The sequence below is a fragment of the Taudactylus pleione genome, unplaced genomic scaffold, assembly GCF_031769625.1.
Source record: "Taudactylus pleione unplaced genomic scaffold, aTauple2 ptg000009l, whole genome shotgun sequence".
In the NCBI taxonomy this organism is placed as follows: Eukaryota; Metazoa; Chordata; class Amphibia; order Anura; family Myobatrachidae; genus Taudactylus; species Taudactylus pleione.
This window is the reverse complement of record NW_028284412.1, coordinates 1412072-1437189: the sequence shown is the minus strand read 5'-3', so window position 1 is coordinate 1437189 and position 25118 is coordinate 1412072. Positions and strand designations below refer to the sequence as shown.

At 42.2% G+C, this 25118-nt stretch overlaps 1 protein-coding gene across 3 annotated transcripts in view; it reads right to left on the bottom strand.

Moving 5' to 3' along the window:
• DENND1A (DENN domain containing 1A) overlaps positions 1-25118 on the bottom strand; it is a 742523-nt gene that overhangs the window by 405904 nt on the left and 311501 nt on the right. For all 3 annotated transcript variants that reach the window (XM_088466860.1, XM_088466851.1, XM_088466868.1), the window contains exon 8: positions 20777-20830. In XM_088466860.1, the coding sequence (XP_088322986.1) occupies positions 20777-20830 (54 nt within the window). The remainder of the gene's footprint in view (positions 1-20776; positions 20831-25118) is intronic.

Here is a 25118-nt window from a genome sequence, read left to right as displayed (position 1 = left end):
CCCCCTCAGTAGTGTGGCTGTGGGGGTTGGTTGCCTGGGGGGTAGGTGTTCAGGAATGTTGCCCGGGGGAGCTGTGCAGAGCAGTGAGGGGGCCTCCATTTTACTATATCCATTCAACTGCGTACATTTTGTGGACTAGTATATTGTGTATAACTGTTGCATAACACACAGAGCTGTGCTCCTCATTCACGCCTGTAAATTTTTTTGGAGGGACGGCGGTCATGTTTCCTACACTTTCATCCTGGCTCCTAGATTATACAAAATTTTGTCAAGCCCTGACTTAATTTAAAATGCATTTAAAATCTATTTTTGACATTTTTTTTTGCTAGTTTTTATTTTTAGGTGTTTGTGTTTGCGAAGCGGGGGGTGTCGATGTCCATATATCAGCAGAGGTTATAGTCTATAGGTGTTACTATCTATGCTTTATCTAAGCCAAATCTTCTTTGCTTCAAACACAGGTCATCAATTTTTAATCTAAAAATATTAACATATATAGCAGAGCTCTTCCTATGATTTAGCCAATATCTGATTGCAAACATTCAGTAATAGCAACAGTATGTAATAGCCTGTGATTAGGAAAAAATTCTAATTTTTCTAAGATTTTGCATCAGAATTTAAAACAATAATTAGTTTAAAGACAAAACAGTTACCACTGTAAAATTCCACTGCAAAAGCACCAAACATTCAGCACTTTTGCCAAAGTGCACCTTATTGCTTTTGGCCCAGAATCTTTTACTTTCATTGTCTAACATTGAACAACATGTTTAAAGCTAAATGTTGATTGATTACTATGGGAAGCCACCTGATTCTTTAAATTGGTTTCTTTCTTGTGCTATATAGTGCATTTGAATAATCTTTGCAACATTGAACTGTCCAGTTGCTACATAAATGGATATGGACAGTATATACAGTATAAATTATAATCTTTACATTAATACCAGTAGGGGTATGCGATCCATTACCTGTTACTGATTTAGGGTATCCTAGTTAAGGAGTTTTCTGTCATTTGAAATACCATTCATAGAATATATAACAATTCATGAAAATATTTTGCATTGGGTTTTCCCAGGCCACTCCTGAGATTACCCTGCTCATGAAAATATTTAGCAGAACTCCTCACAGTGCCTGTTGGACGAGGCTCCAATAATATAATCTCTAGAATTGCGGTTTCTCATTGGTCCTGTGGTCATACGTGGGGATATGTGCAGAGGTGGTCAGCGGCATGCGTGGATGATTGAGTGGCAGTTGGGGAACATGGCCTGAGTGGCATTTGAGCCTGCGGCTGAGTCTATGGGCGGAATTCAATTGTTTACAGCTACCTTCGCACCCGACGGAGCTATTAAATTGTTGCTCCTGTCGGGCGCGATCAGCTGTCGGCGCACCATTTCTGGGAGCTGAAATGTGCGAAAAGTGAACAGTTTGGGCGCCCAAATTGCACTTTTCATGATCGCGCCCAGCACTTTGGTCGGGGGTAGCCGTTTTACGCAGCTAAACCTGACCTCTATGGGTGCAATCAGCAAGATAATCGGAATCAATTTAATAGTGCCCTGAGATCTCCCCTCACTTTAGACGGGAGATTGGGCGCGCTAAACAATTGAATTCCGCCCTACGAGCCACAGGAAAATATTGTTGTACGTAGCAGCCCACAGGACTCCACTGGGCGGAGAACTGCTTTCTTCATCCTATCTAGAAGTGCAGCTTTAAATAAATAACACAGAAATACAGTATATTTCAAGACATTATATTCCATAGTCAACAGATGTTATTAATATACACTGAAAATTATTTAAAAACTCTGTGGTCATGTTATAAGTGTTCAGGGTAATGACATCAGATGCAGGAATTCGGTTCTGAAAACAATCTATTTAAAATGGTAATGATCATAAAATATGAAAAAGAACTATTTGGCAAAGGACAATGCCTGTTAACATAACAGAGAAGAAAGTGGTGGTGGGGACATTTAAGCAAATGCAACAGAAAAGAATAGTTATATGAAATAAATGGAGGTCAGGAAAATTGCAGAGTTGGTACTCAAATAAGAGTATTCTGAGCTGCAGAATGTTATGGTCCTAGACTGAGACGGTTCTTATGAAACCCATATATACAGTGGTACAGGTTGAGTCTCCCATATCCAAAATGTTTGGGACCAGGGGTATTTTGGATATCGGAATGTTCCATATTTTGGAATATTTGCATACCATAATGAGATATCTTTGGAATTGGACCCAAATATAAACACAGAATGCATTTATGTGTTATATACACATTATACACACAGCCTGCAGGTAATATTATACAATATTTGAAAAAATTTTGTGCATAAAAAAAAAGTGTGTACACATACATGAAGTTTATTTATGTTTCATATACACCTTATACAAATAGCCTAAAGGTTATTTTATACTATATTTTTAATAATTTTGTGCCTTAAACAAAGTTTGTGTACATTGAATCATCAGAAAGCAAAGGTTTCACTATCTCAGTCATGCTAAAATATTTCCGTATTTCGGAATACTTGGATATGGGAGACTCAACCGTATTTTATCCAACAGCTATAGTAGTATTTTATAATTAAACCATACTATTTTTAGACTGGTTATTACAATATGATGTGAATATTTAAAATGTCTGAGATGGAATGAGAATTATTACAGTTCTTCTGGGTTCTACTAGTTATTGATGTTTAGTACATTTGTGTTCATGAAGATGCAATGATCTTTCCAACCCGTGTATATAAAAAGAAAAAGCAAAGCCCAAATTGTGCAAATAAATGAGAACAACAAATATTCATAACCTATTGGATAAAGTATGTGCCCTCTACTGTAACTGATCAGGATATTACAGGCTACAGATCACGTACAGATAACAGCGTTTATCCTCTCTGTGAGGCACCACAAAATCTAGCAGTCAGTACAACGAAACATACAAAACACACACAAAGACAGATGAATTAAATATGAGGATGACAAAAATGTACAGCTATGTAACAGAGGGTAAAGCAGGTCTGGCACTAGCACTTCCAGTCTAGGGAGCGCTAATATGTGCAATAATTTACAGTAGGGGTTGTGTCATCCCTTTTAATAAACAATTTTACCTAATGAACGTTCCCCTCTTGAAATGATCACATCAGAAGCACACATTAAAAGCAATGTCACCATTTATACAGACATGATTTACAGAAATTCTAATGCCAATTACATTGTATTCTGCATACATTATTTCTAATAAGGTGACAAAACCCTGATTCAGTCATAGTCAGCCTGGTATGGTGATAGAGCAGAGTGTAGCTCTCAGAAGGAGCCAGGAAAATAAGCATTGTGCTGAAAGCTACTTGTACTTGTGTGGCCAAGTTGGGATGTTTGGGGTGTCTATGCATATGGCCAGTTTTGGAACATACTGTGAGAGCTTATGTGTGTATTGCCAGTGAAGGTATAAGCTGTTTGCACATATGTTGACAGGCCGACCGGGTGTTTCCATATGTTGGCAAGCTGTGTGTGTGTTTCCAGTCAGGATATATACTTAGGGATTCCACTGGTTTACAATGAAAAACACCTATATGACCTGAAGCCTGTTCAGGCCATGAGATCAATATTATACTTCCTTGTCGATCCTAAATAAAATAAGACGATTCTAGGCGCCTATTCCCACATATCCTGTTAATTTAGGAGTCTGAGTAATGGTGAAATCAGGACTGTCAGATTGGGACCCTTCTGGGAAAACCAGGACTTATTGGAAGCACTATGTAAACTACTCGAGTGTGCGCTAGAAATGAGGATATACACTGTCTGAGTGTGCGATGCCAGAAGCAGCTTGTACATAGGTTGCCAAGGAGGCTATTTATTGCTTGTGTGAATGTAGCCAGAAAGGTATACCCTGTTTGTAATACATCTGGTCCTTAATAATATGGACCTCCATACCAAAGAAGCTGGATAGCACAGGTCTAATATGATGTATTTAGGTCGACAGGGTTAAGTGGTCGACACATTGAAAAGGTAGACATTTAACATGTCGACATGCGTTTCTTTTTTGTTATTTTAGCCTAAACCTAACCCCTAACCCTAAAAATCATGAAAACACCATCTGTCGACATTATAGTGTTGACATGTTGAAATGTCAACCTTTTGAATCGTCAACTATTTAATCCTGTCAACCTAAATACACGTCTACAGAATGTTGGTTGATCAACAACTGTCGACATTCAGAATGTGTCGACCTTCTGATGTCGACCAATATCTGTATTGTTCTGCCAACCTATAAAGTGCCCATTAACGATTCAAGTTTAAACCTGCTGTTTTTCAAAACACTACTTTTCACCACTATTAAAATTCATTTGTTTAGCTCTGATGTAGTATTACCCCTTGAAATGCATTGAATATAAAATACTCTTCCAGAACTGCTAGCTCCCATTCCATCTGCGGCTTTTGAATGTTGCTTCCTCATCCCATTACTGTCGTCAGAAGAACTGACACCACTGAATGGATCATATGTTTGATTACACCAGCATACGTTTTGCACAGAGTATATCTAAGATGAACCTCTATACAATTAAGCATCTTAGGGCTGTTGCTCAGTGGCCCTTCCTTTGTGTTATTTTTGTTTACATGTTACCATGACAACATCGCTGAGATCTATTGTATTAAAGCTTTCTGCTGCTCTGGATCTTCGTACCCTTGGAATTTGGATCTCTCTCTCTGAAAAATACAGGTTGAAGTATAAAGCAGTGAAAAAGAGTGGGGGTTAGGCATTAGGGGGGAGGATTAGGGGGGTTAGGCACTAGGGGGGGAGGTTAGGTTTAGGGTGTGGGGAGGGGGAGGTTAGGTTTAGGCACTAGGCAGGGGGGGTTAGACTTACCTTCTGCCTTGTGGGTGTCAGGATTCTGACTGTCGGGATACCGCTGTCGGTATTCTGACCAGCAGCATCCCAACCGCTGGGATCTTATACCCAACCCCCATACAAATGAGTACCCATTTTTAACTTCAATGTTTTGCCTATCTTAAAACACTGCACAGTATTACATGTATAATACTAGCATTGATTAAAATAACTGAATAATAATACCAGTTAGCTGTAGAATGGTTTTCTGCTTAAACCTTTTTGTGGCATGTTATGTTATAGTCAGCTCTGTCACAAAACTAAAAATATACAGAACAAGTTATGAGTGAAATCTGTTATATGATTTTCCCTGACATTATGTTGTCCTGGTGGGATAATCCCTTTATGTCTGGGAGTTAATTTTGGTCTTAGGTGTTTAGCCTGCAGATTGTTTCAATCAACAAACATTCCCACACTGGACTAGACTGCAAATCGGAGACAGTTTTATTCGCAGCCAAGTTTTGGATATTTAGCAAACATGTACTTTGCGAATGCCATGCGTGGACATTACCTGCAGACTGGGCTGTTCTGTACCATGCTGTTTCTGGGAGGTAAGGAATGTTCCTATCTGTGCCAGGAACTCAAGATCACACTTCAAGCTACTGCTGGTAAACAAATTTACTTGAGTGTCAAGGAGATGCTCATGAAGGCAAGCGGATTAATATTTTTGCTTAAATATATTTTCAACCTGCAAACAGAACAAACTGTGTACTACAGGCATGTGTGTATTTGTCAGATCAAGAAAATGTTGCCTTCCAGTTGGCACTAAAGAGTAGCCGGGTGTGGGCAGTGTAATATGGCTGGACACAGATATAGAGGTCTATTTTCTAAGCAGTGTTAGGAGACAAAGTGATATGAGATAAGGAACCAGCCAATCAGCTCTTAACTGCCATGTCACAGGTTGTGTTTGAAAAATGACAGTTGGGAGCTGATTGGCTGGCACCTTATCTCCTTTCACTTTGTCTCTTAACACTGCTTAGTAAATAGACCCCTAAATCTTTAAAGATTCTTGCAGATTTTGCCCACTTGCTGGCTGGACACAGATATGGTATAATGGTTAGCATTATTGTCATATGAACACCCCTTTAAATCCCAGCAGATTCTAGAGACCATGGACTGAGTAGGACACACCAAGAGTAGGAGGGAGAGAGAGAATGGCAGCAGAGGCGACCACCAGACCAGGCAAGAAACTCCCAGACATCGTTTCTAGCAGCGGCTTATGTCACTGCCTTTGACAAGTACAACTTTCGATTGCCCACCCAATGCAGCCCGGACCAGCATCACACCAATATGGTGACCACAGTGTCCTGACTATTTAATAACAGTTCTATATCAGGCATAACTGCCTAATGGTCTCCATAATCCCATTCTAACAATAAATGCAGCTAAACAACCTTATGACAAAGTATCATGGCCTTCACAACCAACCCCATCCACCCATTTAGCCTGACTACCTACATCCCCCATCCCACAGTGACGGCTAGTGGTCTCTCTATGTTAGTAGAGATAATAGGGATCTTCTTATAGACCTTACCCTTGCTGTTCTATAAAGGTGCATACACACGTAATGATTTTCTAACCAATGATTTTCTGTCAGGCTTTCCCTTGAAAAAGTGAACGAGTTTTGAAGTGTAATTAACGATTTTTACAACGATGAACAAAAAATGTTCCTTCCCTTAATGAAAATCGTTATGTTGGACAGTCTGAAATGGACGATGAACGATAACTACAAACGGTAGCGTGCTTGAACGATTATCGTTCATCGTTATAACTCAGAAACTGAACAACTGAACGATAACAACGTTGTTAACGACAAATCGTTCAAAAAAATTGTTACGCGTGTATGCACCCTAAGTCATCACAGTAAATTGCAGGATTTCTGCCCAATGAAATCACAGGTGGTGTCAGGTCATTTGAATGTATACAATGAAGCTGTGGCGGCTTCTCAAAGTCGTGGCACAACTTTCACTCATCAAACTCAACAGCAGTCCCTGCTAATGAGTAAAATGGATGTGGACAGTAAGACAGAATGGCATTTACTAAATAGCACTGTCCATCAGTATAAGACTTACAAGGCCACCACTTGGATGGCATTGATTTATATCAAGACACATAACGAACAGCTTAAAAATAAATGGAACCGCATACACTTCTCTCCACCGCTTACCTTACTGAAATGTACTTAACTGTTAATGTTACGTCTATCCCTGATGCCAACTTTCTTGGATCCATCTTTGACACTGCATTCTTATTCTGCTTTCTGCTGTTACCATCCATGTAATATTGACGTAATACAACTCGAGGATTACACTAAACAACCTATTCACTCTTACACACTTTAGACAGACTACTGTACATTTCTTTAAACAAGTCTTTAATTCAACAGATTCCAGACCTCCTCTTCAGTCTTTCATGAATGATACCAACACACCTTTTCATAGACCAGCCCTTCTCCATATATGCTACCCTACAAAATTCAGCCCTATTAATGTGTGCCTGCATGAGTTTCCTGGAAACAATTAGGGAACTCTTTCTAGGGCATGGACTTACTTTACAATGTACTACACCACTTGATGAATACAAATTTAAATTATACCACATATCTATATACACTCTTACATAAACCCTGTTTTCAAAAAATATTCTCTTTCCTCCAATTATATTCTCTAATCACATTTGATTCCAAAACCTTAAGCACTGCAATCCTTTTGGGAGTCCCTACTTTGCCCCATTAACATCTCCCAGACCTATAATTCCAGGTGTTCCAACCATCTCATAAGGGAACCAATGTTGGCTTTGAAAATAATAATCATCTTTAGTATGTGGAGGAAACAAAGTAAAGGGTTAAACACATCTTAATGAGTTATTCAGTTCTGATAAAATAAAGAGATGTCAGTTCTACAGAGAGATTTCTAGTTTGACCAAATATCACATACAAGAGATAATATGAAACCAAGAATACGCGGCTGGAAAAACTCAGATCTAGCCTAACATAGTATGAGATTAAACCGAACATGGGCTGCCAGTTTTTCTGGCACAAAAAGGGTTACACTCGCCATAAAGTCTCAGGGGAAGGGGACCCAAAAACCTGCTTCTGGCAGCCCTGCATAAAGTCGTCTATAAACACCACATTTACTGCAGCCTATAAAAGCGCAAGAGCCTGATCTTAAAGAGGTGTTTCACTTGGACGTAGAACGCAGAGCGCTCGTTCCAGAGAAAGGCCAAATTCTATCCTCTCTCACTTCATACACCTTAAGAAAACTTCCAGGTGCGATGACGTTTTATGGGAGTATAAAGGAATGTAATTGAGCTTTTTTAAACATATTTATGGTAAGCGGTAAAACGTGAAAAAATGTTTATATCTGCACAAATATGTTTACAGTGCATGCCTCAATATATATGCGGATGAAAGGAACATGAATATGCGCTTTCCGTCAGATATCACATTACTGGGCAGATGTACTAAGTCTTGGAGAGAGGTAAAGTGGAGAGAGATAACGTATCAACAGCTCCTAACTGTCATTTTTCAAACACAGCCTGCAAGAGTGACAGTTAGGAGCTGATTGATTGGTACTTTCTCTCTCTCCACGGCTTAGTACATCTCCCCCTACATCCATGGCTCCAAATGCATGTGGCACAGGTCATCAACCTATTCACTTAGGGGTCAGTCTGGTTAGGCTGAATTTGCCAACGTGCATTGCCGTCATAGCTCGGCTGTGCACGCTTGCTAGTTACGGTAGCCACCACATTGCCAATTTTCCTGCGCACCTCTATAGGTGCTATGCAAACTCGGGAGATGTAGGGGTCCCCCATGTAAGGTACATCACAGCTAATTGAACTGATCCCTTAAGCTGTTATCATTAATATGCAGAAAGATATTATGCAGTTATATTATATATATATATATATTATGCATTAAGGGGGCACAAAACAAATTGTATATAATGACATGAAACACAAAACAGATGGCCCTGCCCAAAGGAGCTTACAATCTAAGAGGTGTGGGGAACGATTAATACATAAGGTAGAGGAATAACAAGTGTAACTTCCGGTGGGGGAGATGAGTCTGACTATTGTAAGGTAGCAGCATTAGTAAGCATTAGATTATTCCTAATTGTGCGCCCAGCAATATTTGCTCCAGTAGTTAGTAGTTACAGAAGGCCATGCATGTCTATCAAAGGGTCATCTGAGTTACAGTTATTGCATAGAAAATATGTGAAGGGAAACATTGCATCAGTAATATAACATGTACATTGGACTTCAATTGCTATTCTGTGGCGCTCAAGTCATTTTGCCATAGCCCTATAGTGAAGTACCTTGATACATATTTGACATATGACCTGGCATGCAAGCATGTATATAAGCAAATATAAGGTCATCTTTAAATAAAATAAAAGTTGGAAAGTATAATTTATACAAGGGATATGGCACTGGGAGGGTGGAGATTAGAAATTAGGTTCACTGAAAACCTCCACATACACTACTGAATAATGATTCTACAAGGGGACAAACACAAGATCTAATGGCTGATGCGTATATTACACAAACATCACCAGAGTTAAAGTGAAATTCACATATCGCCAACTTTCTTTTGACGCATGCTGACCAGTTCTTGCAGGATGGAAACGAAACGTCACCCAAAATGTTCACTAAAAATTTAAGAGGCTTCATAGACCTTTAAGTAGGCAGAAATGCAGAAGATTTGAGGTACTGTGAAATTGTACAGTGTTTGTTTAGAGGATTCGCAGAATGATCCTTGATCAGTACAGTGTTAAGGCCAGTGTGTTCCATGTCGTCATAACAAACAGCTCTTCGTGCTATGAATTACATGTTATTATTGCATATTTGTTTCCATTTTCCAACAATAAAAGTAAAAGCTCAAAAGCTATCCTTGTAAAACCAAGGGCTGGAAAATACAGACACAATTGAATTTCTATGATGATTTAATCACTGCTCTGCAATACGGTGCAGCAATACAGTTTATTTGGTGTGTGTGTGCACTTGGCTGAGCGTATTGCCTGGAGACCACTGTATACTTTGTATCTGACAGTTTCTGTACTGGTTTGGCACAGCATTGTGCGGTCTGATTACACTGTGCTTGTTTAAGTGTGAATCCTACACTGAGGTAGCTTTACACTTAATGCAACAGGTCTGCAAATCCAGATCCTAAACACACATGCTGACTTACAGAACAGGGGCTTTGCAGCTAATATATAAATATACAGTCGGACTGCGTAAAAATCTAGATCCTTTACCTCCATTTCATATTGCCTTAGCACCTCATCTTAAATGAGCATTATACCACTTGTTGGACCTCCTAAACCTACCTAATTGGTAGAAAAGTATGATGTCTGTAATCAAGATTCCACTATATTACCAGGGCAGTTGCTGTAGTATGCGGTCAACTGACAAATTTCTACTATAATAAGGACCTACTATAGTAGATTCTACTACAGTATAGTGTCAAGGGGACAACTGTAGCAAACACTCAACTCCCTTGATTATAATGTAGAACAGTGGTACTCAAACTCAGGGCCTGATTCAGAGCCGGACGCTCTGACCAGAGCGCTCGCTCTGAATCAGGGCCCTCCTACCTAAACTTGGAGCGGCCTCCTGGCCGCTCGCATAGCTGTGGGTGACCACCCACAGCATATGCGAGCGGCCAAAAAGATGGTCGCGATGGTCAAGACCATCGCGACCATTGGGCTTGCGATGAGACCCTGCGGTAGGGTCTCGGTGTTCGCAAGCCCTGGAGTGATTTTGGCTCCATCATAGCCAAAATCACTCCCACTGACATCACTTGTGATGTCAGTGGGGCCGGACCCAGACGGTAGGCGTTCCCATGGGAACGCCTCCGTCTGGCAGCCATGCCCCCGGCACGCCCACCAAAGGGGGCGTGCTGTCAATCAACATTGACAGCACGCCCTCTTTGGTGCGAGACCCAGAGCAGCGGCTTCCCCATCGCTAGCAGGGTCTCGCGCATGCGCACGACGGAGCAGCCTCCGTCGTGCGCATGCGCACTAGGGCACCATCGACCTGCTTGCGAGCGCTCAGCGCTCGCGAGCGGATCTGAATCAGGCCCTCAGTCCTCAAGGCACCCTAACAGTCCAGGTTTTAAAGATATCCATTCTTAAGCACAGGTGACTTAATTAGTACCTCAGTCAGTTTGATTATACCATCGATGCACAAGCATAGATGTCTTTAAAACGTGGACTGTTATGCCGGGTAGACACTAGAGGATGTGTGTACCCGGCCGTCGCACGATGCGATGAACGACATATTGCACATTCTCTTGACACTGCACGAACTGGTGAACAACCGCACAATATGTCGTTCACCAGCTGCCTCTGCAAGTATGGGGTTGTTCATCAAATTGACAGATTGAGCAACAAGTAGGCTCGATCTGTCATTAGGAAACATTGAGGGACGAGTTTGTGTGTGGACCAGGACCGAACCCTATCAAAGCAGGTAGGCGCAGATTCATATATTTGCAAATGTATGTAACTAATACCTCTGAATTTCTATTATCATGTAGGATTCAAGTATTTTTGATTTAGCTGCAGTGTGCTGGGGGGGCAAATTCATTTTTTCGGTGTTCAGTGTCAACCCCGCCCTTTACAAGCACCTGTAGTATATCATTAAGCTGATTGAGCAACTACCATATTTTTTGCTTGCAGTGTGGAGGCATGAAGGAAGTCAGCATTAGGAGGAGGTGCTGATCCTTATAGTGCCATGTGGAGGTTTTTTGGGGTACCTCCAAGGTAAGTTAGCTCTCAGCTCATACATGTGCTGTTATCATGCAGTACACTAATTTGTAATTATATGACCCAGAGTGGGTGCCACTATTATGTAGCAATAATTATTTTGGAGTGAGCGTTTGGGAGTGGGGCCCCCGGGGTTGTTCTGGCTGGACCTTTCTCATGGTATCACAACTTAATTCACATAGAATATTTTTATCACTTCTCTAATTGTTTGTATATTATTTATGTCATTTTAATTCTTTCACATTTCATTAACACTTATCGATTTATCCTTACACATCTATCCTTTACACTTCACTATCACCTTTTTTCCCCTTTTGATATGATGCCCTGGGGTTGGTCCTTGGCTGGAATTTTTTGGGGTGCCTTGCTTCTCGGCCGTGAACCCCTTAATGTTAGGGACGCCAGTATAGAGGAGCCTTGACGATTGGCCTGGCGCTTATTCATATTTTTGCAAATGTATGTAACTAATACCTCTGAATCTCTATTATCATGTAGGATTTAAGTATTTTTGATTTTGCTACAGGGTGGTGGAGGGCAAATCCCTTTTTTCTGTGCTCAGGCGCAGAGGTGTCACCGGGTCTGGTGACACCTGGTGCGCACTCTGACTATCCCTGCACGCCCTAAAAGGAGGCATGGCTTAAAATAAAGCTGGCGTGGCTTCACTGGGGATCCCGATGAGTTCACTTCAGGGGCTTCCCCCAGAGACTGGGCTGTCACCATTGTTGGCTCCTCTTCTATGAATGGAGCGGCTCCTGTCTCTGCAAAGGAACCGGCATTTTCGTGTCCCACCCTCCGATGGTGACACCTGGATGCAGCCCGCACCCTCCTCATGATTCCACTAGGTAGGCGGCAGCCCATTGTGCACCCTCCCATCCAGCATCTCACTTACTGTTTGGCGGGCACCGGGTAGAATAGGGAGAATGCAATGCATGCCTCCAGCGCAGGGTGGGCCGGGGTCGAGGAGCAGTAGTGGCCAGCATCCTCCTACTGGCGTGGGGTGGCTCTGAGCTGTACTGTGAGGCAGCTATTAAGTCTCACTGTGCTGACATTTCTATATGAAACATCAGCAGCAGGGAAACTTTGCCAGGCAGAACATTGTAGCAAGAAGTCAACTACCAAGATTCAACCATAGTTTCAGGACTACAATTAACGCATGTAGCAAGGATGGTGTAATTGTTATCATTCCTGCCTCACAGCACTGAGATCTTGATTTGATTCCCACCATGGCCCTTAACTGTGTGGCGTTTGTATATTCACCCTGTGCTTGCGTGGGTTTCATCTGGGTGCTCCGGCTTCCTCCCACACTCCAGGTTATTTGGTTACTGACTAGTGCAGAGGTTCCCAAATGCGGTCCTCAAGGCTCCCCAACAGTCCAGGTTTTAGAGATATCCATGGTTGAGCACAGGTGAATTAATTATTACCTCAGTCAATTTGATTGAACCACCTATGCTCATTCATGGATACCTCTAAAACCTGTACTGTTGGGGAGCCTTGAGGACCGCCTTTGGGAACCTATGGTCTAGTGTGTGTACACAAGTGATAGGGAATATAGATTGTAAGCTCCATTGGGACATGGACTGATGTGAATGGCCAAATATTCTCTGTATAGCACTGCGAAATATGAGTATAAGAGTTACAAAAAAAATAGATTTAACAATTGGGCAGACACTTTCTTTTTAATTTTACAGCATAGGCCCGTATTCAATTAGGCGAAAAGCTGCGATCTTCGAAAAAGTTTTCGCCGATGCGCGGTTTCACCTGTTTCTGAAGTATAGCACTATTCAATTCCAGGACATTTTCGTCATGGCGAAAACTCCATAGGCAAAAGCAGGCGAAAAAAAAATTTCTCCACCCAAAGACAGGAGAAAAAAAGTCCAAAGTCCATATTTTGGGTTACAAATGTGGGGACTTGGTTCAGAACCCTTTGGATACCCCCCCCCCCTAATGACTAATTAGACAAAAAAATATATATACCTTAATTCACCCCAAAACAGATATGTAATTTTTGGGGCGAAAATCTAAAAAGTGTTGGAAAATGGGCCTCAATTACTGGGATAGGTATATTGGGGTGGTGTATGGATGGGACAGGTGCTTTTAGGTTTGCAGGTGGCTGCAGCAGGTGTATTTTTTTTTTTTTCAATCTGCACTTTATAGACAAAAAAAATATACTAGTACCCATTTTAATGTACCCCCAATTTAGCTACAGCAATTAGTTTTCCCAAAAGAATCTGCTTTCCATCATTTCTCCACACTTATGCATATAACAGCTCTTTGACTCAATCTAAGTACCCCAACAACTTTTATTAGGGTTATTAATACACTTCTATATTGATTTTCCATTTCAGTAATGCTTTGTACAGACTGATTTCCCCCCAAAAAGCTGTCCTTTTCGCTATTTGCTGCATTCGCACATATGCGTTGTTGCCTGTTTTCCAATCGAATAGGGCGAAAAGCGGGGACGTGCATAGTGAAAGTACCTAAAAACTTTATCTTCAAAACAGACGAATGAGGCAAAAACATTGCGCTTTTCACGGCTAACTGAATCTGGCCCATAATTGGCAAGAACATCCCAATTATCTTACATGGTAACACAATCAAACTTACTATTTAAATCAATAGGGAATTAAAAAATATTAAAAATCAGATCTTTTCCCAATTTTGTAAAGCAAAACAACTCTTTACATTGTCACGAGAACTCCGTTTCTGCTGTTGTATGACATAAAGGTATTTACATACTAAACTCTGCCCACCAGGTGTTCATCTGACCGCTACCATTCATATTATGGTCTCTGGGCCTGATTCATTAAGGAACACTATTGTGATCGCAGCTCCGTAATCGCAAGCAGGTCTGCTGCGAAAATATGCTAATGAATGCTATAGCAATGCCGTCGCTCTTCCAGCATAAATGCTGACTACCTGTCACTCACTCAGCGAAGGCTTACCGTGCTCTACGTAATCGCAGTGCGATCGCAGTGTAGCCTTCGTGCACTGCGGTGCATACACAGTACGCAACAATCGTCCAAACTGCGTGCGCTGTTCAGATACTTAGTGAATCAGGCCCTCTACTTAATAAAGGTTGAAAAATCATATGCCTGTAACGAAAACGCCAAACATCATGGGTTTACCGCCTCAGCAACAGCTGTGGACCCCACAGACATAAAAGACCGCCAAGACTTACAAAGCATGGGGAAGCCCATTATGTCGGTGCATTTACAATCTTTCTTCTTGTTATCGAGACCTCAGATAACATGAGGAATGAATGAAAGAAAAGATTTATCCTTTCAATAAAGCACTTTTTTTTCAAAGTATAATATTTTTTTTAAATAATGCTTACAATATTTATACTTATTTTTAACTGCTTTTTATTTTTATTGTTACTAAGTGGACTGAAAGCTCAAGCCTGGGGTCACGCGCACACTGGCCTAACTCTCATTGCTCTGGGACAGAGGGCCTGATTCAGAGCCGCTCAGAAGCGGCCGCTCGTTCGTACCGAGCGATGTTTGCCCAACTGCGCATGCGTACGGATCGTAATACGCATGCGTGAACCAGTCAGTGCGGCCGAAAATCGTTTGTTCGCTAAATAGCGAATGCCTGCTATTTTGAGTGACATGCGGAGGCGTATGTGGGTGGTAACAGGGGAAGGTGCTTGAAAACGGGGAGTGGAGATCAGAACGCAGGCGTGCTCAAAGGTCACAACGGGCGTTTTATGGGTGTGCATAATTAATACAGCAGCGTCATTGACCACGTCACTGGGTTATTTTATAGTCAGAACTGCTCGCAAGATTGTGGTAGGAAAAACCAACCACAAGAATAGCGAGTAGGTCATACGCTGGTCGATGTACTCGATTAATCTAATAAATAGCGGACATGACGTAGGATGCGAGCGGCCAGGGGACGTAGTTTTCCAAAAAACGACCGCATGTTTTGTTCGCTCGTTCAGACCTAGAGGCGTGAACAGACCGCAAAGAGCGAACGGTTCATTTGAATAGCCACCCCTATTTTCTGAACGAGCGAGCGCAAATAGCGTCCGGCTCTGAATCAGGCCCAGATTTTATTGATAAATCATGGTGATAGGTGGCAATAGAAAGCCAGCCCTCTCGTCATACTGTATACTGATGAATATTTCCATATATCGGTTATAATTCACAACAAATAAATACCGCAGCCTGGGATCACTTATTACATTAAGAACTTTTTAGAACAATACCAGCAAATTGTTTTACAATGATCACAGGCCTGACATGATAATTACAGTCTTAGAACATGTTATTGCAGTTTGATTTTTTTTACATGGAGAACCATTACTAGTGAGAAATAACACACACTTACACCATTGCTGAAAACACTTAAACCTCCTTAAAATGTAGTAATTATTTAAACGCTTTGATTTTATGCTGCACACCGCAGGTCAACTACTGCAAACCCATTAATATTTATGACAGGGTATTGCCTGTATTTATCTACATTAAGACGCCTACATGAATGCTAATGTGTATGTGAGAAGGACAAAAACAAATTGCAATTTCTCTGCCTTGCTGCATATACAGATATAAATATGCGGAATATATTTATCTATATTTTGTAAAAATGACTTTGGAGGAAAATGGAAGGGAAACACTCCATGGGGGGATTTACTAGTGTGAAGATAAGAAAGAAATGTTGTTAAATGTACTTGTACACAATGCATTATCAAGAATTATACAGCTATAGGTCTATGGACATACAAATACATTAAGGCTCATTTAATGATAAGCTGCAGATTACACAAATGCTCTGTGACAGACTGGTGCACGTTAGACTGAGGAAAGTAAATGTCTGGTTGCTGTGGGACAATGTATATTTGAGGTATTATCCCCGAAAACACCACTTTTAATAAGATTCTCCCGGATGAATGAAGGAGGGACCACCTCCATTCCCTCAGGCAGTCACACTGGGATGTAGTTAAATTATCGGCGGATGGGATGCCGGCCGCCAAAATACCAATGACGGAATCCCGCCGCCCGGCAAAAATGCAGACGCCGATATCCCGAAGGAGGTCAGGAAACCGGCGTCGGCATACCGAACGCCAGAATTCTGAACGTCTGGACCCTGGTAAGTATTGCAGCTTCCCCAGGGATTGGGGGGGTTAGGTTTAGGCACCCCTGGAGGTAGATTATGGTTAGGCACCCACCGGGGAGGGTTAGGCTACGGGGAGGGGAGGGTTATGGTTAGGCACCCAGATTGCATTGCAATAGCGATCATTAATGGGGGCCTCGAGTGCGAGAGAGATGTGGCCGCATTGTTAAACCAGAAATCATTGAAACTCTGCAGACACCAATAACAGCCCTAACACAACAAGCTGTATTCTATGTAAAAAGCAAGAAATGTTATGTCCACACAGGGCATAACATTTCTTGCATTTGCAAAGAATAAAGCCTTGCCTCAATTCCCCTTTATGGGCAATAATCAAGATTTTCTATCGCTTATTGCAGAGATAGTCAAGAGTCCAGGGAGGGGAGGGGAGGAGGGTACTCTTTACTTGGGCATGCTGGAGGGGTCTGGATCAGTTGCCGATCGGGAAGAGAGAGAGAAACAGAGAGAGAGAGAGGGAGGAGATTACTGCCGATTAGTAGAAGGCAGTCTCTCTCCCCAACTCAGCACACACTGCTGTGTGCTGGGCTGTGGAGGGTCCAGGGAAACTGATGCAGCTGAGCAGCAGCAGCAGTCTCCCCTCTCCCTATGCATAAGCTGCCACTGCGTCATTATAGTGGCCTGCAGTAGTGGGCAGGTAAGAAGTGTTACAGGGAGGACTAATGCCCCCTCCTTGATCCACCCCGGTCTGTGGACAAATCTGACCCCCTTTCCATGGACACACCTACCCCTATTTGGCCACACACCCCAGTACCTGGGTCCGTCCCACTCTTGACCCAGAGATAGAAGATTTACTATTGCAGCAAGTAAATAAAACCAAAGGAGGGTCTGGTAGGAGAAAGAGGGAATGTTCCAATAGCGGGTAGCAGTACAGACGCAGTCTTGGAGGCAGGAGTGGGAGGTAATAATTTGGGAGGAGAGGTGGCGGAGCGAAGTGGGCAAGTGGTAGTGTGGAAGAAGATGAGGTCAGAGGGTGGAGATGAATGGGTTAGGGCTTTATAGTCGAGTGTGATAAGTTTGAATTGGGTTTTGAAGGGCAAAAGAAGCCAGTGTAGGCCTGGTGGAGATGGTATACATACCCCTGTAAGAGTGGGATGATCAGCTCCAGCAGACAGAATCTGATTATCTAATTCACATGAGGGGTAAATGAAGCATTTGCTGGTCTTCTCCTATCAGAGCTAAGCACATGCACCTTTGACCACTAGTGCCGAACCTCATGGGGTTGACTCAGCAGTGTGAGAGGTGTAGGAACCTCCCCTGCTGCTCTCTCAGTGTGCTTGTTTCCACCAAACCTCCATTAACTGCTATGCACCCAGATGCTGCAGTGTCCGCTTTCATTCTCGAGTCAGGCTGAGTCATGCATGGACTAAAAACAATATAAAATACATAACAGCTGTGGCTGGCCCTAGGTGGCCATATGTACCAGCCTGTAAGTAATGATCCCACATATATGTTAAGCTGACCCACTGTGCCAAATTCTTTCCGGTCTGCATATAGTGCAATTAGCGTTCAGATCATCAGGTCGCCGAGGTGCGGTGCCCACACTGAACGACGTTCACTTAAAGTCATTCTGTGCAGGAGTCCGACCTCCTATCTCTAAACATGCCGAACCTGACAATCTTCGTCAGGTTGACGGGCATGTTCAGTAGATAGTCGGGGTCGGCAAGGACCCAGCGTGCATGCGCATCGCTGGTCCTTGTCGGCTATCCATTAGCAGACTTTGTGAACAATGCGACCAAAACCTCCTGGTTTTGGTTGCATAGTTCAGAAAGTCTGCTAATGGATACGCCCCTTAACATTCGGTTTTTCCATACAATACAGCTTGTAGTGTTCATGGTGTATTTGTTGAGTGCTGAGTTTTTATGATTTGATGTTTACACAATGTGGTCACATCCCTCTTGCACCCCAGATACGGTAGTAGAGTACACCTTTATTTCATTCATGTGGCTGCATTTCTCTTGCACCCCAGATTTAGCTCACTTACTCACTTTGGGTCATATTTTTTCAAGTATATTTGTGGTACCAGGAAATATGAAGCAAGCCCAGGATTTAGGAAGGAGGGACCACAGCAGATGTCTACAAAATATGCCGTGGTCCCACCATTACCGACCGCAAAGCAGTCCCATCTAGGGGGTCTCCACATTACATATTGCAAGCACTCTACTCCCAGCTCTTATCGGAGTCTGTGTCCCGGAAAGACATTCTTCCTAACTTTGCGTGATAATCTATCATGTCCCTTCCGCATTTAAAATGTAGGATATGATAAATCATCCCCTTAATCCAACTTGTGACAGGTGACTAATGGCTACAATGATAGGGGGAGGCCTTATTATTTATTAACAGTTATTTATATAGCGCACAGATATTTACAGAGAATATTTCAGTCATTGCCATCAGTCCCTGCCCCAGTGGAGCTTACAATTTATACAGATGTGTTCTTATACACCCAAGGCTGTATTTACTAAAGTGCGGGTTTTTAGAAGTGGAGTGATTGCCCATAGCAACCAATCAGATTCTAGCTAATATCTTCTAGAAGGTGCTAGATAAATAAGTAAAATCTAATTGGTTGCTATGGGAAACCACTGCACTTCTGAAAACCTGCGTTTTAGTAAATATATCCCCCTAGCCTCAATACGCTAGGTCCCATGCGACTCAGCTTGCGCTGCACGTGTATCAGTCGTAAGGCGTATCAGTCGTAAGGCGATGCAACCAAAGGCGCACCAGGAGACCGCAGAGATTCATTTTATATGAGACACTTGTATATCTGTGTGTGTCAGAGTCTGTAAATGAAGCACCACGTGGAAAAAAAGCCACGGCCGCTGCAACGTGGCACTTCCTATTCAGACTCAGTCACACACAAATATCCACGTGGCGCATATTAAATTAATCAGTGCAGTCTCCTGGTGCATCTGTCACATTGCATTGCAACTAAGATGCATTTTTGTGCAAAAACACGATCAGCGCAAGCAGAGTCGCAAGGGCCCTGCGGCAATAGTGTATGAGGACACATCTGTATACCATACCACATGTACACGCACATTAGCATTCTATTTTGTCTCCAGCCAATTAGCCTACCAGTATGTTTTTGGCATGTGAGAGGAAACCCACTCAAACACGGGAGAACATACAAACTCCACACCGATAGGGCCTAGATTGGAATTGAACCTATGATCCCAGTGCTGTGAGACAGTAAAGCTAACCATTGCACTGCCTTTAAAGCCTTTGTGCAGATAAACTTCAACCCTGGTACAAAAACAAAACTGCTAACTGATCGCGTTGAGGTTATCCAATTAGCCCTGAAGTGCCCCCGATGCCGGCACTTATCGGGGATATTTTTCAGTACCTGATGTGTCCCGAAAAATAATCTATGTCAAGTGCAATTTTTCACCACCTAAACACATAGGTACGCAAGCTTATCATAGATACTTTGTGTTTTCGGGAGAAATATCCTATTACTTTGGTCAAAATAATAAAATAGGGGGGAAAAAAACATTGGGGAAAAACAAGGATAGCTGGATACCCCCCTAAGACTGTGACACACTTGGTCAGCTTAACATATATTGCAATATCTGGAACTAACATTACCTGTTATTAAATAGAATCCAGCTTGTAGTGTTCATAGTGCAATTGGTGAATGCAGTTTTTCCAGAATTTACACACATGTATTTATTTATTTACATGTTATATCTGTTGGCATATCCACAATGAGTATTTTCAAAATAAATTTTGCAGAGAACATACTGTTATCTAAGCTTACCCTGAATTATCTAAAGCCACCATTAGAATATTCCTGGTATTCTGCATTTGCCAGACTACAGTGCGCTTTATCAGGTCAAGATGCCAGGGAGAGGGAGCCCCTAATCTTACTTAGGAAGGAGATAAATGAGTGACCTTGAGCAGCTGCTGGCCTTTAGATTTCTGAAACTGCACCATAAACAAATACACAAAGTATGCAGAGCAAGGTGTCATGTGATTACACTGACGTACTGGAGCATTATATAGGTACTCACATTCTCCGGAATACTGGGCAGTTCTCGAGAATCAGGCACTGTGAAGTAGGAATGCTGGAAGGAGGAAGAGAGAAAATATTTGGTTAACAGACAAAAAAAAACCTCAAAGTAGATGGCATAGAAAAAGTACTTGACAAAAGTAAAAAGAAAAGCATAAAGTAGACAGATGAATGAGCCAAGTAAAGGAAGAACTCTGACCACAAACACTGTTCAAAGAAATCACTCACATGAAAGAAAAATGGAAGTTTTACTTTACCGCGCTTCATAATAAAATCGCAGCGCACTGGGATCTAAAATGAAATGCATCTGCCAGACTGAGGCCAACAGCTGCACTGCAATCAGACTGTACTGTGACATCACTATTCACTCTCTGTGAGATCATCTGAAGACAGGAATCAGAATGTAGTAACAGGGGACATGCTTGGCGTCAGGGCTTTCTCCCAACACTCCAGCAAGCTGAATCTATCCTTACTAATCCCTAATACATTCTGAAAGCATTTAATTGTGAGCATTTCCAAAAACAAGCACAACCGTATGAGAGAACTGTAACCGAAAAGCCATAATAAATATCATTCAGCTCCAATTAAAGTAGCTCTCATCCCTGACAGATATAGTGGGCTGATCAATTACAGTATATTTGTTTTAATACAATCTATTGAGCTATATATACATAAAAACACAAATACTTCCTTACCCCAAAAATGTGTCACCAGGAAACAGCACAGCTAATTTCATACTACTACTGTTAATAGCGATTACCTAGTGAATACCTAGGTTAGGTATTTTAGGGGGCTATATGGATGGGGCAAGTGTTTTTAGGGGAATCGGTATGATATGCCAGCGCTGAAATCCAGACACTGGAAGCCCGCATGGTGCAGAATCTCACCAGCGGTAGGTAAGTCCCCTAACCTCCCCTTTCCCCCCCTAACCCTCTCTTGGTGGTGCCTATCCCTAATCTCCCCAGGGTGTGCCTAACCCTAACCCCCCCCCCCTCGGTGGTGCCGAACCCTAACCCCCTCTCCCCCTTCCAGCACCCTAAACCTAACCCCCCCATGGGGATGCCTAACCCTAACCTCCCTCCAGTGGTGCCTAACCCTAATCTCCCCCCGGGTGTGGCTAAACCTAACCCCCCCTTCCCCGGGACTATCGAGATTCCAGCGATTCTAGATGCCGATGTCAGTATCCTGTTCTCCTTTGGGATATCTACATCTGGGCGACGGGATTCGGGCGTTGGCATATCGATGCCCAACATCCCGTCGCCCAGTAATATGACTGCATCCCGTTTTTAGGATTGCGGGTGGCTGCAGCAGGGTTATTTTGAACATTTTTTTAAAACTGCACTTTAGAGACATACAAATATACTACTACCCATTTTAATGTACCCTCGAATTACCTGCAGTCATTTTTTCTACAAAAAAAAAAAGCTGTTTATAATTTTTCCACACTTATGCAAATATGCATAGAACAGCAATTTGACTCAATTTAAAAACCCCAAATACTGAACTCAATAAAGAAGTGTATTAATAAAAGTATCAGTTAGGCTCTTTATGGGTTACAGACTGATTTCCCAAAAATGTGCTGTACTTTTCGCTAGATTCGCCATGCACAATAATCGCACAAATGCGTTTTCTTGTGTTTTGCAATTGGATAGGGTGAAAAGTGGGAACGCGCATTTTGAAAGTACGCAAAAACATTGCACCAAAACTGGCTAATGAGGTGAAAACTTCACCCTGCAAACGCTTTTCGCCATACGCGACTTTTCGCACCTAATTGAGTACGGCCCTAAATGTCTCAATACGTGGGATAATGGGATCCTATGAGGGATAGGTACTGTAGTATCTACTGCATGTAGAGTGGTATGATGTCCACAGTGGAGCTTCTTTGTTCTCCATTTTTCATCTTTTGCATCCCCCCTCCCCTCATTTTGCGCTCAGTTCTCCTTTCCGGATTTTCCAAATAAGGGCCGTATTCAATTGCCAGCGAAAAGTAATTTCACCTGTCGGAAACTTTCCGCCCAATTCAATTGCAATGACTTTTCGCCTAAGCGGAAAGTCAATGCATTCAGATAGGCGGAAAAGAATCGCAACTGAAAGGCGGTTGAAAAAAGTGCAGTTTTGGGGTGCTAAGTTGTGGGAACCCCCGTGCAGTTAGGACAGTCCCCCAAAGGTAAACTGCGTCCAAAAAAGTAAAAAAAAAACATTAGAACACCCCCAAAAAGTACTTTCATTTTGGGGGCTAAAAAGTGTAAAGTTGGGGGACAAACATAAAAACTAAATAGACTCCAGGGGGGTCCCAAAGTATGTCCCAGGTCTTTGCAGACGTTTGCGGCAGGTAGTTTTTCCATGTTTTTTAAAACTTCACTTTAGCAACTTTTAAATATGCTAGCCCCCATTTTCAGGTACCCCAAATTTTCTGGGACTAGTTGTTTTGAAGAAAAATTATTGCTAAATGCTATGCTTTACCCCATATGAAAATACGCGAATTAGCACCTATTGAGACCCTGTAATTACCCCAAATACCTTCAGCAGAGCTATTCGGGGGTATCCATAGTGATCCCCCATGTCAGTGCATCTTTTGGGGGGTGTCAAGCTGATTCCCCCAAATCTGACAGGACTTTTCGCCGATCTAAGTTTCGCCGGGACGCGTTCTGATTAGGGCGAATCGCAGGGACGAGCACGATACTATTCCGGAGGCAAAACTGGTGATGACGGCGAAAACTAGGGCATGCGAAAAGTCCGGGACTTTTCACTGGTAATTGAATATGGCCCTAAGTATTGTATTTCTACACAGGTGAGGGGGGGGGCATGTTGAATGTGTTATAACACGGGCGAGGGAGGGAATGTGTTACTACAGAGGTGAGGGAGTGGAATGTGTTACTACAGAGCTGAGGGAGTGGAAGGTGTTAGTACGCAGGTGAGGGAGGGCAATGTCTTACTATAGCAGTGAGGGTGGAGATGCATTACTATAAAGGTGAAGGATTAATGTGTTACTAGTGTGGTGAGATGGACATGGAAACAGTAATTATTTAAGGTCTACCCAGGTGAAACCAGGTACATCAGCTAGTGCATTATATTTTTCTCTGTATGTTAACTGCGGAGTGGTAGGGGTGCGATGCTTTTATCCCTGTATTATATCATACCTTGTGTAAGTAAATATACCAGAAGAGTTCCTTCTGCTCTTCATTGTTATAGTAAAATAACTTAACATTAATTTTCACCACATAATGAAATAAAGAGGATACAATTTTCTATAAGGTACTTCACCAAGTTTCATATGGCAGCATAAACTAGCATTTAATTATAATTAAACTATGGATAGAATGTCATTGTCATAATGTTTAAGCTTGAGCAGAAAAAGATGGATGACAGGCTGGCTCTAAGACATTTTCATGTCAGGCAATAAAAATGACTGCTCCAACAGATGACATATGTTGTGATAATGCAAAAGATTACAATACTAGCACAGATTACAGATTTACCCACAAGGAGAAAATCATATGCACAAAATAACCTGCAGCAGACACGTTCCACAGCTTGACAGGTAGTAATGGGCTATGGAGATGACAGCGCATCATACGGTATAAGTACGAAAAAAAAAGTGGTCACAATATGCAGAGAAGGAAAAAAGGCAGCACTACGCCCCCAGTGATTTTCGGACTTTGTGAATAACTAATGTGCCGGAAGAGAACCACGCAGAAGACTCCCTGAGCAACGTCTTTGATTTTTTTTTTACTTCTGCCTGAATGCTTGAGATATGTTGGAGGGAATAGAGAGATAGAGACTGTCAGCATTCCGAAACTCCACTGGCCCAAGTAAGAGACTAAAGGTATGCCTGTGGACCAGCAGGCAGGGAAGCAGCAATTCCTGCAGGTCAGAGAGTACGGTAGGCTTTTCCAGTGACACAGAATCACTGTGGTGCATACTAGCTGGTGACTTATCAAAGCTTCACAACCGCAACCTGTCAGCTGCCCTTGCAGAAGCATGATGGACATTAGCTGTCAGGGGTTCACAACATAACATCAGAAAAAAAAAAAGATCTGAGAGCCTGAAAAGTTCTTGAATAAACCATAAAAATTGCAATAAACTGAGAATGCTACAGGTATCTTTGTGAGACTGAACAAGACAAAAATAATAGAGAAAGGGGGCACATCAGATCTATGATATATTTCCAAGTCACTATTAAAAGGGACTGTAGTTTTCATATTTACATAATTATCTGTATTTAATTCTAAAAAAATAAAAACCCTATGTCAATATGGTGACATAAGGTTTAAAAGAGAACCAGTCACATTTACAGCGTTGAAACCCAGCACGGACTGCACATATATGAAGCTGCTCTGTCT